The sequence below is a fragment of the Anguilla anguilla genome, chromosome 16, assembly GCF_013347855.1.
Source record: "Anguilla anguilla isolate fAngAng1 chromosome 16, fAngAng1.pri, whole genome shotgun sequence".
Lineage (NCBI taxonomy): Eukaryota > Metazoa > Chordata > Actinopteri > Anguilliformes > Anguillidae > Anguilla > Anguilla anguilla.
The window spans coordinates 30,561,856-30,577,897 of record NC_049216.1 but is presented as its reverse complement, the minus strand read 5'-3'; the positions used below and the strand labels follow the sequence as shown (position 1 = coordinate 30,577,897).

General features: G+C 44.1%; 2 protein-coding genes across 2 annotated transcripts in view; both read right to left on the bottom strand.

The window, feature by feature from the left end:
- Positions 1 to 42: 42 nt before the first annotated feature.
- On the bottom strand, positions 43 to 8,997 carry dpep2 (dipeptidase 2). Its single transcript, XM_035396201.1, has 11 exons — positions 8,917 to 8,997; positions 8,332 to 8,480; positions 6,673 to 6,799; positions 4,597 to 4,726; positions 3,298 to 3,439; positions 3,025 to 3,094; positions 2,541 to 2,717; positions 2,082 to 2,166; positions 1,229 to 1,304; positions 1,024 to 1,159; positions 43 to 865 (listed from the first exon to the last, which is right to left on the bottom strand). Exons 2-11 carry the CDS (start codon positions 8,478 to 8,480, stop codon positions 656 to 658), a joined length of 1,302 nt encoding a protein of 433 aa, XP_035252092.1. The 5' UTR covers positions 8,917 to 8,997; the 3' UTR covers positions 43 to 655.
- Positions 8,998 to 9,344: 347 nt separating this feature from the next.
- Positions 9,345 to 16,042, bottom strand: part of LOC118215281 (E3 ubiquitin-protein ligase AMFR-like) — an 11,403-nt gene continuing 4,705 nt past the window's right edge. The window contains exons 7-13 of the mRNA XM_035395892.1: positions 15,965 to 16,042; positions 15,380 to 15,490; positions 14,810 to 15,006; positions 13,793 to 13,896; positions 13,052 to 13,186; positions 12,344 to 12,534; positions 9,345 to 11,916 (exon numbers count right to left, since the gene is read on the bottom strand). The exon at positions 15,965 to 16,042 is cut by the window's right edge and continues 56 nt beyond it. Coding sequence (XP_035251783.1) covers positions 11,760 to 11,916; positions 12,344 to 12,534; positions 13,052 to 13,186; positions 13,793 to 13,896; positions 14,810 to 15,006; positions 15,380 to 15,490; positions 15,965 to 16,042 — 973 coding nt within the window. The 3' untranslated portion in view covers positions 9,345 to 11,759. The remainder of the gene's footprint in view (positions 11,917 to 12,343; positions 12,535 to 13,051; positions 13,187 to 13,792; positions 13,897 to 14,809; positions 15,007 to 15,379; positions 15,491 to 15,964) is intronic.

Genomic DNA, 16,042 nt, shown 5'->3' with positions numbered 1-16,042 from the left:
ATAAGATACAACTGTAACAACATTTGTTTATACAGCAAGGTATTTAAAACCAATGTTACATAAATATGAGGCTATTTTATTTTAACAAGATATTGTGGGAGCGCGGGGGGGGAAATGTTTCTTTCATAAATGAAATTGTGCCACAAAAGATAAGACTGATAAAAAATATATTCCTAGACCTTGATCCAGGAAAACATGTCTGAAAGTTGTGGAAATAACACAGTTCTTTAAAGGTACCATGGCTGGATACATTCTAAAAAACTCTAAGCATTTTTTAAAATTTATTTATTTATTTATTTATTTATTTATTTATTATTAAATGTGCAGAATTCTGAATACAGTACATATTATTGTACAAGTTAATCTTGTACAATACTCATCAGATAAACGAACATGAGATGTTCACTTTGTAGGAGACAGCAGAGAAATTTAAAGGAAGACTTAGTCTCAAGCTGATCTCACACTAAGTTAAAAATTATTATAATTCTTATTATTTTTAAGTTCTTCACTAGAGCACAGTTAATTGCACACAGGCTATTTTATCTTCTTAGCAAATGCCCTGGATGAAATAATGTGGAGATATGACTTCAAACTCAAGTCAAATTCTGAAAATCGGAAAACGGAAAATTAAAGGTTCATAATAAACAGTAGCGCACTATATAAGAGCAGACTGTTGAAGGAGTATGACACACATGGCAGACAGAAGAAGACTACTATGGACTACTTCACTGGTCTGCGAAGAAGCAGAACTGTCAGCGCGAGCAGATCTTTTTGTTGGCCTCAGAACCAGTCGACACGGATTTGCCGCCTCCGAGAACGGGATCTCTTCTTCCCCGGGAAGGGCGTCTACCAGTTCATCACGAACCTGGAGGAGCATCATTTGGAGACGTGAGCTCAAAAAAAAACACCACGCGCTCACACACTGGTTTTAAATGCAGAGAAGACATCCAAACGTTCTGATTGCGAGCACTCCAACATGGAGGCTGAACCCAACTCGCCTGTTTCCGTGGCTACCGTACTCACCTGCTCCACTTGCTGGAACACCCTGAGAAAGTTGAGTCGGAGGAGACCAGCCAGCTCCTCTTCGGTCCAGTTCCTGTGCACAAGTTCCTGGATCAAGGCCGGATACTTTGACACATCTTCCAACCCGTAAGGAAACCTATGGAAACCAGGCCTTTTAGTAGTCTGTCTTCAGCTTTGTGGGTCCCCATAAGTGGCAGACACTTACTTGCTGGCTCCGTCAAAATCGGCACCTATTCCTATGGACTCAGCTCCGGTCACATTCTTTATATGATCGAAATGGTCTGTAAAACACAGGATAGGAGGGTATGAAAATGATTTCAGTGTCAAAATAAATGCATTTGGCCTTCTGTCAAAGTACAATAGACACCCCTACGTGCTGGTGTTTTTTCATACATCATTCACACTGCAGTGTACAGAAGTGCTGTATCATCAGTAAAAAGAAGAACAATGAAACATTCTGAGACAGTTCTGATGGGTTAAATGTACTTTGACAGTGTCTTTGGTACCCTGTATGACCAAAAGTACCTGAACACTCTTTGGTTTAGGACTGTTTTTCATGGTTTTGGCTAGGCCCCTTAGTTCCAGTGAAGGCTACACCATACAATCACATTCTAGATAATTATGTGCTTCCCCAACAATCTGGAGAACGTCCTTTCCTGTTTCAGTATGGCAATGCCCCCGGGCACACAGCAATGTCCATATAGAAATGGCATTGTCGAGAATGGTGTGGGAGAACTTAACTGACCGGCACAGAGCCCTGACCTCAACCCCATCCTACACCTTTGGGATCAATTGGAAAGCCAACTGCAAGCCAGTCCTAATCTCCAAATCAGTGCCCAACCTCACTAATGCTCTTCTGGCTGAATGGATGCAAAACATGGCGGCAATGCTTTAACATCTAGTATAAAGCCTTCCCAGAAGAGTGGAGGTTGTTATAGCAGCAAAGGGTGGATCAACTCTATATTAATGCACATAATGCTGGATGAGATTTTGGATGTCAGGTGTCCACATACTTTTGCCGAATAGTGCACAAAATTCAGCAGTTGTATATTCCTCACCAGCTGCAATAGAGATGTTTCCTTTGCCACCACAAGCCACAAACCCACTGTGCAAGTTCACCATAACAAGCCCTTTGTTTTCTTTCTGCAAAAAGGGAGGGAAACAAACATGTTTACTTCAGTCTCTCAACTGGGTGGTTAAAAAATTGATAAACCAAATGAATATAATTCAGCAATGTAGTGACACAAACGGGTAATCGCAGCGCTGACCACAAAACTGCACATTCAGATTCAATCCCATGAGCCACAAGAGTAAACGTATTCAATAAATACACCCAGCTATATAAATGTGTGAAAATGTAAGCTATAGACCTGAATGTACGAGTCTATTGAGCAAATGAGCAACATTACTGGAGATGACACAGACATCCTAAAGAGAAGCTGAAGGCCGTTAGCCATCCTGCACGTGAGACCCGTTCTCAGCATTGGGAGAGAAAAAAAGAAAATGGCCGGCCCGACCAGCACACGCAGCAGCTCGTCTGGGACGTTTCGTTCGTGACCGCACACGGCGAAGGCGGAGGAGTGACTGAAGATGACGGGGGCCCTGGAGATCTCCAGCACAGCCTTGGCGGTGTCCCAGGAGCTGTGGGACAGGTCAATCATCATCCCCAGCCGATTCATTTCCGCCACCACCGCCTGTGACAGCGGACACAAGCGTCAACTCTCCCAGCTGGCCCACAGCTGTGAGCCCGGCCCACAATACAGTGCATAGGTGACATCAGAGATTGAACACAGAAACCCCAGCTCAGTTCAGTCTCCCCTACAAGCATACAACTTGTGATATCCACTTTTAGCCAAAGATATTTTGCAGTCTTGTTTTTTATGGCTACAATCCCAGAATGTTAAACACAGCACAAACGAGAACCACACAGCACAAGTCTATTTTATTTTATTTATTTTTTTAAGTCAGCAAAGAATGTAATAAATCTTCTTCCAGTCTTACCTCACCAAATTCTGTCAGGCTGTTGTTTTCCCTTGAATAAAACTGATAAAGTTTTGAAGAGGATTCTGCCCTAAATAATAAAAACAAATGAGAGATGTCGAAATTCATTCAAATTATAGGGTAACCCAATTTTTAAGCACGTGGAAAAGTATTGAGCATTCTCCTTCACCTACTAAAAAAAAGAGGGCCATCAGTGAAACACTCAGACAGCATGCTTGGCCCAAGCGCAGCAGTAGCCCCGCAGACAGGGGGCGCCATGCATTGCCTCCTCACCAGGGTGTGTTGCAGGTGTGCGTGAGGGCCATGGAGCGCACGCCCAGCTGGTAAAACATGCGCAGGGCCGCCAGGCTGCTGTCAATGGCGTGGCCTCCCTCTATGCTGATCAGGCACGCAATCTTCTCAGAGGTCCTCAAGGCTGCAGGTAACACACAGCATACTGCACTTCATAAAGAAAAAAAAAACTAGCAATGACAGTCACGTGAAAGCGTTTCAGTTACAGCATACGGTGCTTCTCGCTTCAGGATTTCAAAGCTCTACACAATAAATGAGGGTGTCGGGGGTGTGGGGGGGGGGGGGGTTAACAGGCAAACCACTAATGTGCAGACTCCTCAACCGGAACCTCTAATCTACAGATTATATGCAGATGTCATATGAATTATCTCCATGTTTATACAGAAGACAGCACAGGCAGTGATGAAGGTGGAGGCACTGCCATCACAATTGATTCACGTGCAGAATCGCTGATTTTTCGTCATTTTCCTTGGAATTGTACATTCCCGCTTACTGAAGTCAATCCTGACGTCAGCAGACTTCATGGAATAGATGGCGAAAGACGTGGTTTAAATGCCAACGCATGCACAGCTTAAACACCCACTCCATGGGAAAGCTTTCCTGGAAAACAACTGCGATATGATGTACAGACAGGAAACTTATTAAAATGAGCGGTTCCAAATTGATTTGCCATAAACTGCTGTTACTAATGGCCCCTGTCAGCCTAGCACAATAAAAGTCTTCCTTACTGCTGACTTCACGCTTGCACAATCTCAAGCTCATGTTTTTCACAGGATGTTCGTGCTGAGGAAACTGTGTTATCATAAGATAATGATCATAAAAACTAAATTTCTGCAGTCAGATTTCGTAAGGTTTGCTGCGGTTTGAGAAATAGTTATTCAATACTGGATACGTGACATAACAGTACAATATAAGTAACTGCAAAAAAATAAAAAATGAAAACATTACTTTCATGGGCAGCTATGACTGTGGAACTAACTTTTCACACATTATACTATTATAAAGTATAATAAGACATTCATATTTCATTCATGATTCATTCACTCAAAGACAGAATCAAACCCTTTTCAAAACAAAGAATTTAGGAATGTATAAATCTTTGTGCAGCATTTTCATTTTAGTCCCGAGAACAAGTAGCAGACACAAGGCATGCACAGAAAGGACGCCGTGAAGGACTTTACTGGAATGGTTAATACTGAATGCTGAATGAGGAACACTGAATATGAATACTGAATAATAATAATAAGAATAATAATACTGAATGCGCAGCCCGCACCGTACCTTCCGCCGACGTGACCAGCTCAAACTCCGGGTACTCGCTGCACATGCGGCGAATGACATCGATCTGCTCCAGCGTGAGTCTGACTGCATCCTTGTCCTGCGCCGTGCACATCACGTAGGCCGCGAACACCTGCACAGAGCACGCAGGGTGTGTGCGTCTCAGGATAGGTACACTGAAGGCTCGGGCGTACTTTCCGCGTTCCGCGGACAGCGGCGGACTTGCACCGGACGCGTGGACGTGCACGCGGTTCCATTCATACTACAATTGAGGGTGCGCGTCGGTCTGGCGTTCCACGCATGCGCATTTCCCCCGATCCACACTCCATTCCAGTATGTGGTGGTAATGCACCATCATCTCTCCCGAGCGTTTGAGCGATTTCTCGCCAGGAGTCTTTGTATTCTTTCAAAGACGAATTATATAAATGTGGGTAACGGCCTCCTCGCACAACCTCTCTTCAAAACAAGCATCCATTTTGTTATCTGGAGCGTGCGCAGTCGGCCCGCTTGCTATGCGTACAGTCTGCATAGGGGTCCGCGCGGACATGGGCGGATGACGACATACGTCACGCGGACCAAAGCGGACCCTCGCGGACCCGTGGACGCAGAAAGTATGAAGCTAGCTTAAGGCCACTCAGGATAGGTACACTAAGCAGACCAACACACTATTAAGTGACTTTACTGCAGTATTTCCATTTCTTTGTAAAGTATACTTCTAGTATGGTAGTATTAGTGTAGCTGTCATGTAACATGCAAGGACATTTTCAGAGTCTTCAACTAGCACTAACTTTCCTGCAACGGGTGTGTGTTCGTTCTGTAAGACTAAATACTATAGGACTGCGATCAGTGTATAATGTGAGATCATTTCTTCCATACACTTACACCTCATCTAAAGTTCAACAATCAATACCCCACCATTTTCTCTAAAGCCCAACATCCCCCCCCCCCCCCCCCCCCCCAGGGACAGCAAGTATACAGCTGCGATCTAGTATACTCGTAAATTGCAAGTATAGCTGTGAAAGGATAGGTTTGGTTTACCTGTGCAGTGGCATTAACTTTCTGTATACAATACTAACTGCTGGTTTGTTCAGACAGAAATGGATTGTAAATGGACCTTCTCGGTGTTATTGCACATTTGCATTTGAGAGTAACAGTGATGTTCTTCACGTTTCAAAGTAGCTTTGCGTGCTCATTCTAAACTGTGGGAAACCCCAGAGGCCCTTCTCTGCGTATCAGATTTTCCACTCAGCCAATTGGGTGGCAACATGCCCACGAAGGCATCTTTCGCAGAAACGCTGGTTAAATAAACACAGCAAGAAGGAACCAGAGTTCTCCATTTTTGCGTACATTATAGAGTTCCGAATTTTTTCAAAATTACAGTTCTTAAAATTCTGTTCTGCCTTCACTTAATCATGTAGCTGCCAGTGCAAGTATATGGCACACTAGGTTACAGAATAGAATTTAAACCAGGAATGATTGTGGAATCACCGCAAATTGAAACAGGAAACAACATAGAAATGAGCAGAGCAATCTGTTGACAATAGAATACACTGTCCACTTTGGACAAGCAGTATTTCTGTAGCCACTTAAGGCTGTTCACCAACAAAATGGCAAGTAATCAAATCAAGCTCCATTTGGCTAAATTGCAGTTCACACTATTGCAGCCTTCATTTTTATTTTTCTGGTTTTAAATGTTTCATTTCCCCAAAAGTATTTTAACTGTGTGATTTCCTGTCCCATATTCTGTTGCCACCAACCAAACACTGGTCTATGTGAACTTCAGTGTCTCTCTGCCCAGTTACACTTTTTTGAAGTCCATTGTTTTACCAGGACCCACTCTCTAGTCCAACTCTTTAAACCTAGGTGATGTTAAACAGGTGGTTTGGCCAGAATATTTATCAACTATGACCTTGTGAATATGTTTATAAACATCAGCAAAAAAAGTCCCTTGAGCAAAACCTAGTGCATTGTGAAGGTGCCGTGGCCCCAATCTTGCACACACACAAAAGCTTGCACACACATATTTTAAATAAATAAATAAATTAATTAATTAATTAATTTAAAAAACGGCAAAATTACCTGCCCTCCAACATGACCAGCTCTCAGGCGATTGATGTCTGTGGCAACATTGCTGATACTATGCAGGTCAACTAGGCGAAGTCTGTTGTTCTGAAGAATCCTCAGTTGTAAGGCAAGATCATTATGCCTATGAAAATAGAGTGAGAAATTTAGCAAAGTAAATGAATATGCCTACACCTAAAATGGGCTTGGATTTTGCATCAACCAGTATGCAAAATTAATTTTGTCTCAGACAATTTTGATCACAGTAGCACAGAAATCTTGGGGAAAGTTGACCATTGTGCTTAACCAACTTTGAGTATCTTTAAATAGTTCTCTGTACATTCACTCAGGTTAATAATGAACTCAAAAATAAGTGGCTCACACTCTAAAATAACTAAATGGTCATTTGATTTTATATTTTATTAATTACAAAACAAAAAATATCCAAACGTTGCATATTTCCATTTTATTCCACTAAAATGAAAGGTCAGGCAGTTTGTTTCGCTGCTGATGCATTGCTTAGAAAAGCAACAACAACAACATAAAAACAACAATGAATGAACAAGAGACAAGCGTGATATTTCTGTCAGACGATTTATTGAAATGTGTAGATATGGAGAATATATTTCAGCTCTTGTATGAGGGAATGTGGACGATGTCAACCATAAATTTCTCCCTGACTGGTTTAACGCCTTTGTCCCCTCTCCCCCATTCTCTCTCATCACTGGTATCTAAAAAATGGCACTTCCGCTGCATTTATTGTGGCCACCAAATATTGCGCAAGTCATGACCGTGCCAGAAATAGCTTGATATGAGTCAACTGCATAAATAAGTTGTTCAAATCGTAGTTTTAAACCCTAGCAATTTGCCCCACGGAACCGGTGCTTTCTTTTTAGAAGAACTTAAGCAGTAAACTGAACACACAAACCAAGATTTTCTTTATTTAGTCGCTAGCATGTGGATGGGGAATATCAGACTTTTGAAGGCAAAATAAAACGTCCTCGACAGTATTTTGAAACTCAATTAGTGACCGTTGTTTCATATGAAAATCTGATTGAAAAATATTCATTATGTAATAAAATATGCACATTCTAATAAATATTTTCCCAAGAAATAAAAAGCAGTGCTGACAAAGCCCAGTCAAGCCAAAACAACAAGACCAAATTCAGTTTGAAAATAAATAATTCAACACATTGCATTTTTTTTTGTTTGTTGTTGCTTTTCTTTATATAGACCTGTGGGAGAACAATTACGTCATCTATTGTAATAGAAACTACTGCAATAGAAATGGTTCAGTTTACAAAATGCCTACTCGTGTCGGTGTCATATGCGTAACGAGGTCTACAGAAGTAGCCTAAAAAGAATGTATGAACACTATATTAAACAGCATCAGACTGAGAACGAGTGGACCAAAATTCAGCGGTATCAAGTAAAGCAACAGGATCCGATTCTTATCAGATAATAGTGAGATAAAACAGGCAAGCTATTTCAGCCATCATGGATAAACATCCCACAAGCTCAAAGCCGTTTATAAGCTACTCCACAGCCTACAAAAACGTATCTGTAAGGAAGGTACCAGAAACTTAAATCTACCAAAAACATCAAATAAACAACATAAGGCGCAAATGGAAATAAATGTCAACTTAATGATCTGTAAGACAAAATTTTAGCGCTTACCCATCAATCAGCGGATATTTCGTCATTAACTTCAAAGCGCTCTCAGCCAACTGAGTTCTCGAAGTCATTATGCACAACATGAAGACAAAAATGAAACTTGGGTGGATGCACTGGAGTTTTCCCAGTTTGGCCAACTGCAAGGGCAACATCTATGAAAATAAGATTTTTGGTTTATTAGAAGCCGGTTACTCTAAGCTTCCCAACAAAAAGAAACTGCGGAATGAATTGAAATGGCCCATTTAACAGCTAAGCAAAGGAAGCGCTTAATACGGCTGTTTGACGTTTGTGACCGCGAAGGGAAATAATAGGCTACTTTTTACACATCTAGTGGTCATGCAATTAATACATGTGAATATTAAATACAAATTTGAAGAGTACAGGCAGTAGCCTAAATGTAGGTTAATTAAATCTATACGGAGATTCTACCCCGAAGTTCCTGTTGCAGTTTATTCCTAGTAACATTAAGATAGGCTACTTGTCGAAGCATGACAGCAAAATAACAACTTACTTTACGTGACACAATCAACCGAATTAATATTGACAAACGCATTTATCATATTTCTTTAAAAGAAAGTCCAGACTTACTTCACAATCCCGCGAAGCTCTTTTGACAGTTCAACAGCTACACACGGTATTTTAGTCCAGTGTGAATAACAGCTCCCCCTCCCTCCCTCCCCTTTTCTATAAACTGAAGCGTCGATTCCCATTCCAGGTCAACTACTGGTACTTCTTATCCGATCGGATTTTTTGCCCACCGCTGTCTACCCAGTACTTGGAGCGAAAAAGTCAGGCCCAACAAAGGCTGATTTCCATACACGTCTAAAAGCATCAATTTCGTATTTCATTTTGGATACTTTTAATTCGTGTTTTCTATGCCGTTATATACACGTTGTGAAACTTACAGTTGTTCTTTCATATGGCTGCACACAGGCAAAAATGTTCGGTTAAAAGGTTTTGATTGCTCCGACTTTGTATGGAGTCATTTCACATTTCTTACAAAATAATCGACAAAATCCACCCATTAGTCTTTATTATATAATTTAGGCCCATATAATTTATGTGTACAAAAAAATCTTCCAATTGGTCATTCAGTTGTTATAACGTTCATTAGCTTGGGTATGACGAGGCAATGTGGGACCAGTCAAATCATCAGGTGCAACATGTCTAACGGACAAGCTGACAATTTGCTGTAACCATGCTGTTCCATGAAGGAGAAAGGGTAAGATATCTTTCAGTCCCACAGTCTAGGACACAATCAAAGTTCCATAACATGCAAGCCCATACACACACACACACACAGACATACAATCGGGCGTATGCTTGTGTATATGCTGCACACACATATACAAACATATGCCAACATATATAAAAATCAGACATTAATACATAAACACATATGTGTACATAAAATAAATGCAGTTTATAGGAATCAAGCAAGACTTGGTTTTTTTCAATGAGGCAACATCCAGTTCTTTGGAAATACTTTCAAGTGGCATGACATACATCAGCTACAAAGAGTCCTCTCCAAGGTCTATATCTCCTCCAATCTGGCCAGATGTACAGTAAAAGTGACAACTGCACAAGAACCAAAAGGATGCCACAGTGATGCGCTCACCAAAAAAAAAAAAAAAAAAAATGTCTGACCGCGTCACTGACAGAGCTTACGATAGGCAGGAGAAAGTCATGTGACCCCATGCAGCGCTGGATTAAAATTAAAGTGCATCCTGTGAGATGCTCCGTCTATGGTACTCAACCAGGGCCTCAGCACCACACTTCCAACACCATCACCGCCCACTTAGAGAGGTGACCGTGCTGGCTTTTGGGTCCTGTGCCATGCTGTACTGTCCATCCTCACTTGATCACAAAGTAACGGAAACACGCTGAGAAAAAGACACACAAAGCGAAAGAGCAAACTCGGACGTAAAATCTCAACAAACAAAAACAAACTAAAGAATGGTATCCGTACGCTACATTCTAAGATATAATCTATGAATTTGGTGAAATCATGGACTGATATTACAACTGCAAGTAACCAACTGTAAATCAGGTACAACCGATTTTGATTTACAGTAACATTTCAATTACTTAACATTCCCAAAGCATTCAATATTTCTTAGACATAAATAAATCACTAGAGCATATTTATATAATTTGTATATTGCCTCAAAAACTACTGTAAACATAATTGCCTAATCTTTCTTCTGCCGTAGTCAAAGCTGAACAGATATAGCAGAAAGTCAATGGTAGCTCTTTTTTGTGAGTTAATGTATACAATACTAGTTAGTTGTAAATAGTATTATTATTATTGTGCAAAACTGCAGTAGTCTTTCGGGGGGACAAACAGGTTTGTCAAATGTTTTCTAAACATAATAGTATAATACAAGGGGACTTAGGGGTGCACATCTTACCAATAAAACTTATTAGGTGGCAAAGCCATAAGTTAGCACATTACGAACAGAGATGCTGCACCACCTAAAAAAAAAAAAAAAGACCTTTGGTTGTATGTCTACCAGTATGCGGGAAGTGCAGGTAGGGAAAACTCAAATCCTGCAGAAAGCCAGCTTGCAGCTTACATCGAACAATTCCCGCACCTCTTCTACAGGGTAGGGCATGTGCCATCTATGCAGAAACAGACTCTGGGAGCTATGGCTACGGCTAATGCTACAGGTGAATTAAAAAAAAAAAATCCTTTCATTTTCATGTAAATAGAGCTATATTCACTCACCCACAGAGAAATGTTACAAATGCAATATGTGTGCACCGTTTCTTTGACAACAAACAGTTTGCAATACATTGCAGATTGCAATACATTCATTCTCCACAGAGCACTGAATACTACAATGGTGTTCTCTTCTCTTACGCTATGATCAGACAGACTTAAACAGCATCTCTTAAATTTAGTTTGAACTCCTGATTTAAAATTAAACTCACGACCACGAATCCGGCCTATGAAACACTGAAGAACCAATTCACCTCCAAAGCCAACTAATACCCCTTAGACCCGGACAATTTATAAAGACATTAAAGACGCCCCCATTATTACAGTGTGACTACTCAAGCTCATGCATAACTCATGCATAGACTTTAGCATGAACAGTATCTGGTAGAAAACTCCCATATTTGCACGAGCTTGACCCACAAAAGTGCCATGAACAAAGTGCATTGCCTGGGGTCAGACTAATTAAAGGCTTTGAAGTCCAAGGGCTGCCCAAGCCCTTGTGAAGAGATCAGACTAAAGCAATCTAACACCGCACAGTGTTGCAGCTTGCCTAGACGTCAGGCTGGCCACACGCTTTCCTTTCAGATCTGAAGTGGTGTGGTTGAGTGAGACGCCAGGTGGGCAGTGGCGCTGGTGCGAAGACAGCCTCCAGGGGGCGCCTGAAGAGTTCCGCTGCCCCTGCCCCCCCCCCCCTCCCCCAGGTTCCGCATCACTGGGGCGGGTCCGGTGGTCTGTGCATGCGACGCTCTGCCGCAGCCGCCAGCATGCGCCGCCTCAGGGCGGTGGTGTCGAACCCGCGCGCGTCGTCCTCCGGAGAGGCCAGGCCGCCATCTTTGTCTTCCTCCGGAGTTTTGCGCAGATACCGCCTTTAAGGAAACACAAACATGTCACTCACTCCCAGAGACATAACCACGCCCCAGTCCTCAAGACCTGCATCCTATACATGAGCCAGGCAGACAACCATCAACACAGTAATTAGTAGGTCTTGTGTGTGTGTTGTGCTGGGTGACAGGTCTAAACAAATCAAAGAAACCTGGTAAAACCCAGAGGGTGAAAATGACCCTATTTGACCCTTAAGTATTGCTGTGTGTAATCACAGAGCAGAGAGGGTATGAGTAGTGCTGTACAAACTCTGACATCACGCTTCATGAACCCCCCCCAAACGAATGCCGTCATCATGTTCTATCCCTGCACGCATGGATCTGACTCCACTCCAGCGCAGCTCTTCCTGGGGGTGTTAACAGACAGCAGGGGAGTGCTGCTCAGCGGGCTGAGCGGGGTGTGGTACTGTACCTGCGCGCCTGTTGCAGGAGCTCCTGCTTCCTCTGCTCCAGCATTCTCTGCCTCTCGTCGGCCGACTTGGAGAAGCGGCCGCCCCGGACCTCCAGCGGCTCGGGCTCCCCGGCTGGGGCCTCCCCCTCTCCGCCGGCATCCACCGGCCCCTCCAGGGCGGGGCTCCCCTGCACAGCAGCCTGATCACTGGACTGGCAGGGAGGCGGGAGAGGGAATTATTCTGGAGTGCACTCAGTTCCATGGCCGTGTCTGTACTGCAAGGCTGCAACCTCCGACATGCACACATCAGAAGTACCGTCCCATTAGGAAGGCACCTTCAAATGCAGCCTACGTTCAGCCGATTTTGAAGGAGCTTCGCAGCCTCAGATATCCCACAATTCCTTGCGCAAAGGTCTCCAGGAGCAAGTAGTTCCAGTCAAACGGTCTGATCACTGTTCTAAATTCATACGCACCATGTCGTGCGGAAGCTAGCTTTAAAAAAATCTCTATCAACTTGTGACTGCAGAAATGTATGATTAAGAACATCAGTATCTTAGTTTGGGCAGAAGGGGACTGGGAACATGCACTTGCCGGGCTAGGGACTGGCACTAGCCTGAAATAGAGAGAGAACGTGTCTGAGATGGGAAGAGGACTTGCCTTTGCCTTTGCCAGGGCAGGGGCTCGGTGGGAATGGAGGTGTACCTGGGCAGGATGAGTCGGAGGGCATACCTGGCTGGGGAAGGGGATTGGGATGCGACCCTCCAGGATGTTGTCGGTGGTCATCTCCACGGAGCGTGTGAGCTGGAGGTCCTGCAGCACCAGGTGATGGGGCACCTGAGGGAACACCTCCAGGATCTGGTGAGCCTGTGAAGGAGCGCAGCACTTCACTCTCACTGTGGAGCCGTTTTCTCAGATATGTAGCCATTCATATGACCAACACGTAACATTACCTTCTCATCACTTCTGCTTAAAGTTATACCTCATCGGCAAGTTATAAAATACCCTGCATGACTAACCAACCTGGTGCAACCAGCAGGACGATGCTCACAGAGGTGGTAAGGTAGATTCAGCGTACCGACTCCTTTGGACATGATTTTCTCTGCACTAGATGCTCTGTGCAAGATGAACTTTCACAGTAGTGACAAAATAAACTACTATCTACATTTCAAGACTGGGTAAACTTGTGTTGGCAGAGGGTTTGGGGAAACTAATTCTTACTCCACTTACTCAATTTTCTTGCCTAGGTATAGGTGCAGTAGTTTTTCGCAGACTCATGCTAAGGCTTGGTTGCTAGTTGGTCATTGCACAGTACAGTCTAACTCATAAGAATACTGTTTTTTAATTAATGTCATGCTATAATACCATTATACTGGTGCGTTTCAGCCCTCATCTGAGCCTGTACAATCCATTGCGGTTTTAAATGGGAATTTTGTGCAACTGAGACCTATGTGGTTTCCTCCGAACACTCACCATGGCATTGAGCTGGGAGTTATGAGCCTGTGTGATGCCAAGAATGTTTGTTGTGTGCATGACTTCCACTGAAAAACTGGGAAGCCAGCTGGCAATGCGGGAACCTGGAGTAAAGAGAAAACCATTAGCAAAGCTTTCCCAGAAATCTACATACAGATTTTTCAGGAAACACCAAAGGATAACACAAGGCTGGATGAGTGCAGTCCAGCAGTTTCTCCAGCTCAGTTTTCACCCACACAGAACGAGCTAAGTGAGGTCAGCTTAATCAAGACAGTCACTAGACCAAAAAAAGTGGTGTAAGTCGCTCTGGATAAGAGCGTCTGCTAAATGCCTGTAATGTAATGTAACTAGACTCAGGGTTAAGTGTAGGGCAAGAACAGAATCTAGCACAGGCTACATGTCAACAGTCCATCCACAGTATTGGACAGAAGCTGGTATTGGCTAAACTACACATCCCATTGCAGGTTGTGTAGTCCAGTTACTGTGCCAGGGTGGGGGATGGGCTGGTGTTGGCTAAACTACGCATCGCATTGCGGGTTGTGTAGTCCAGTTACCGTGCCAGGGTGGGGGATGGGCCGGTATTGGCTAAACTACACATCGCATTGCGGGTTGCGTAGTCCAGTTACAGTGCCAGGGTGGGGGATGGGCCGGTATTGGCTAAACTACGCATCGCATTTCGGGTTGTGTAGTCCAGTTACAGTGCCAGGGTGGGGGACGGGCCTGTATTGGCTAAACTACACATCCCATTGCAGGTTGTGTAGTCCAGTTACAGTGCCAGGGTGGGGGATGGGCCGGTATTGGCTAAACTACGCATCGCATCGCGGGCTGTGTAGTCCAGTTACAGTGCCAGGGTGGGGGATGGGCTGGTATTGGCTAAACTACACATCGCATTGCGGGTTGTGTAGTCCAGTTACAGTGCCAGGGTGGGGGATGGGCTGGTATTGGCTAAACTACACATCGCACTGCGGGTTGCGTAGTCCAGTTACAGTGCCAGGGTGAGGGGGACGGTGATCTGACCGTCAAAGTGGAAGAAATGGTTGTGCAGGCTGAAGCGTGGGGGGCGGGGGTCCGGCGCCGGTCCGGCGGGGCCCGCGGCGTTGTCCTGAGGCTCTCCGGGGGGGGCCGCCTGCGCCCGGCTGCCCTCGGTTATGTTCAGGGACATGCGGCACGTGGGACAGGAGGTGTCCTGCTCCAGCCACGAGCGCAGGCAGGAGCTGCGCAAGGAAAGCACAGTTGAAGCGCGGCCCGTTTCAGTACGAGCCAGGTACCGCCAGTCCTTTACGGTTATCCTGATGTTGGGAGCTCGTAGTCATACCTCCTAGCTTGACTTAACATTGCTTTCCGACAGAGTCTGTGCTTACTAAGTGAACTGGACTTAAAGTGTTTTGTAGTCGTTCCTTCGGTGTGCACTTACTGTACGTCGCTTAGGGTAAAAGCGTCTGCCAAATAAATGTAATGTAACGTCCTTTAAATCAGGGATTTAAAACACAATTCTCCCATTTTAGAGTGAGCTTCATATTCAAGATTCTTAAGTTTATGTAAATGCTGAAAAATACGAGGTGAAGTTCCGCTGGGTCAGGCGCGTACTTGTGGAAGAGATGACCGCAGGGCAGCTTGCGTGCAGACTGCATGGAGTCCCAGCAGATCGCACAGTCATCGCCGTTAACCGCCAGCTCCTCAGCAGAGGCCACGGCAAACCTGCAAACCAAGAGTGTGACCACACCACAGGTCAGGCTCCAAGCCACCTTTCCTTTCACACGACACATATCCAAACGCACGCGCACACACGCGCACAACCCAACAGCTCCAAAGTGGCTGGCACTACAGAGCTGGGACATTGTAGGTTCAAGGCTGGTTATGTCATTAGCCAACTCTGTAGAGGTGGGACAAAATAGGATTTGCAACGTCAGGGAGAAGTAGGGTGGCTAAGTAGGCCAGAGTACTCTTGCATTAGTTCCTCCCAACAAGATGGCAGATGTTCACATGCTATAAAAATAATGAGGAAAATAAATGTTAAAAGTACAAATTCTACAAAATAAAACATTCAGGGCCAGTTTCCCAAGACTAAAAACATTTCCCCAAAGGCTATTTTCGCTGGGGGAAAAAATCCAAAAGCTCTTGGACAAGGATTAATCCTAAAATTAAACTTTTAAAGGCCCTGGGTTAATTGACCTGGCCTCCATGCTGCTGATGACACGCAGGTAGTTCTTGTGGCGTCGAATGCGTCGCTGCACTTCGTGGAAGAGGTAG

Bases quoted from the DNA above. Each gene is read 5' to 3' on its own strand.
- dpep2 (XM_035396201.1), bottom strand. From the start codon at position 8,480: ATGTTGCCCTTGCAGTTGGCCAAACTGGGAAAACTCCAGTGCATCCAC. The intron at 6,800-8,331 runs GTAAGCGCTAAA...CTATTTTCATAG, and splicing joins AAATATCCGCTGATTGATGG to GCATAATGATCTTGCCTTAC. The intron at 2,167-2,540 runs GTCGGGCCGGCC...CCCTTTTTGCAG, and splicing joins ACGAGCTGCTGCGTGTGCTG to AAAGAAAACAAAGGGCTTGT.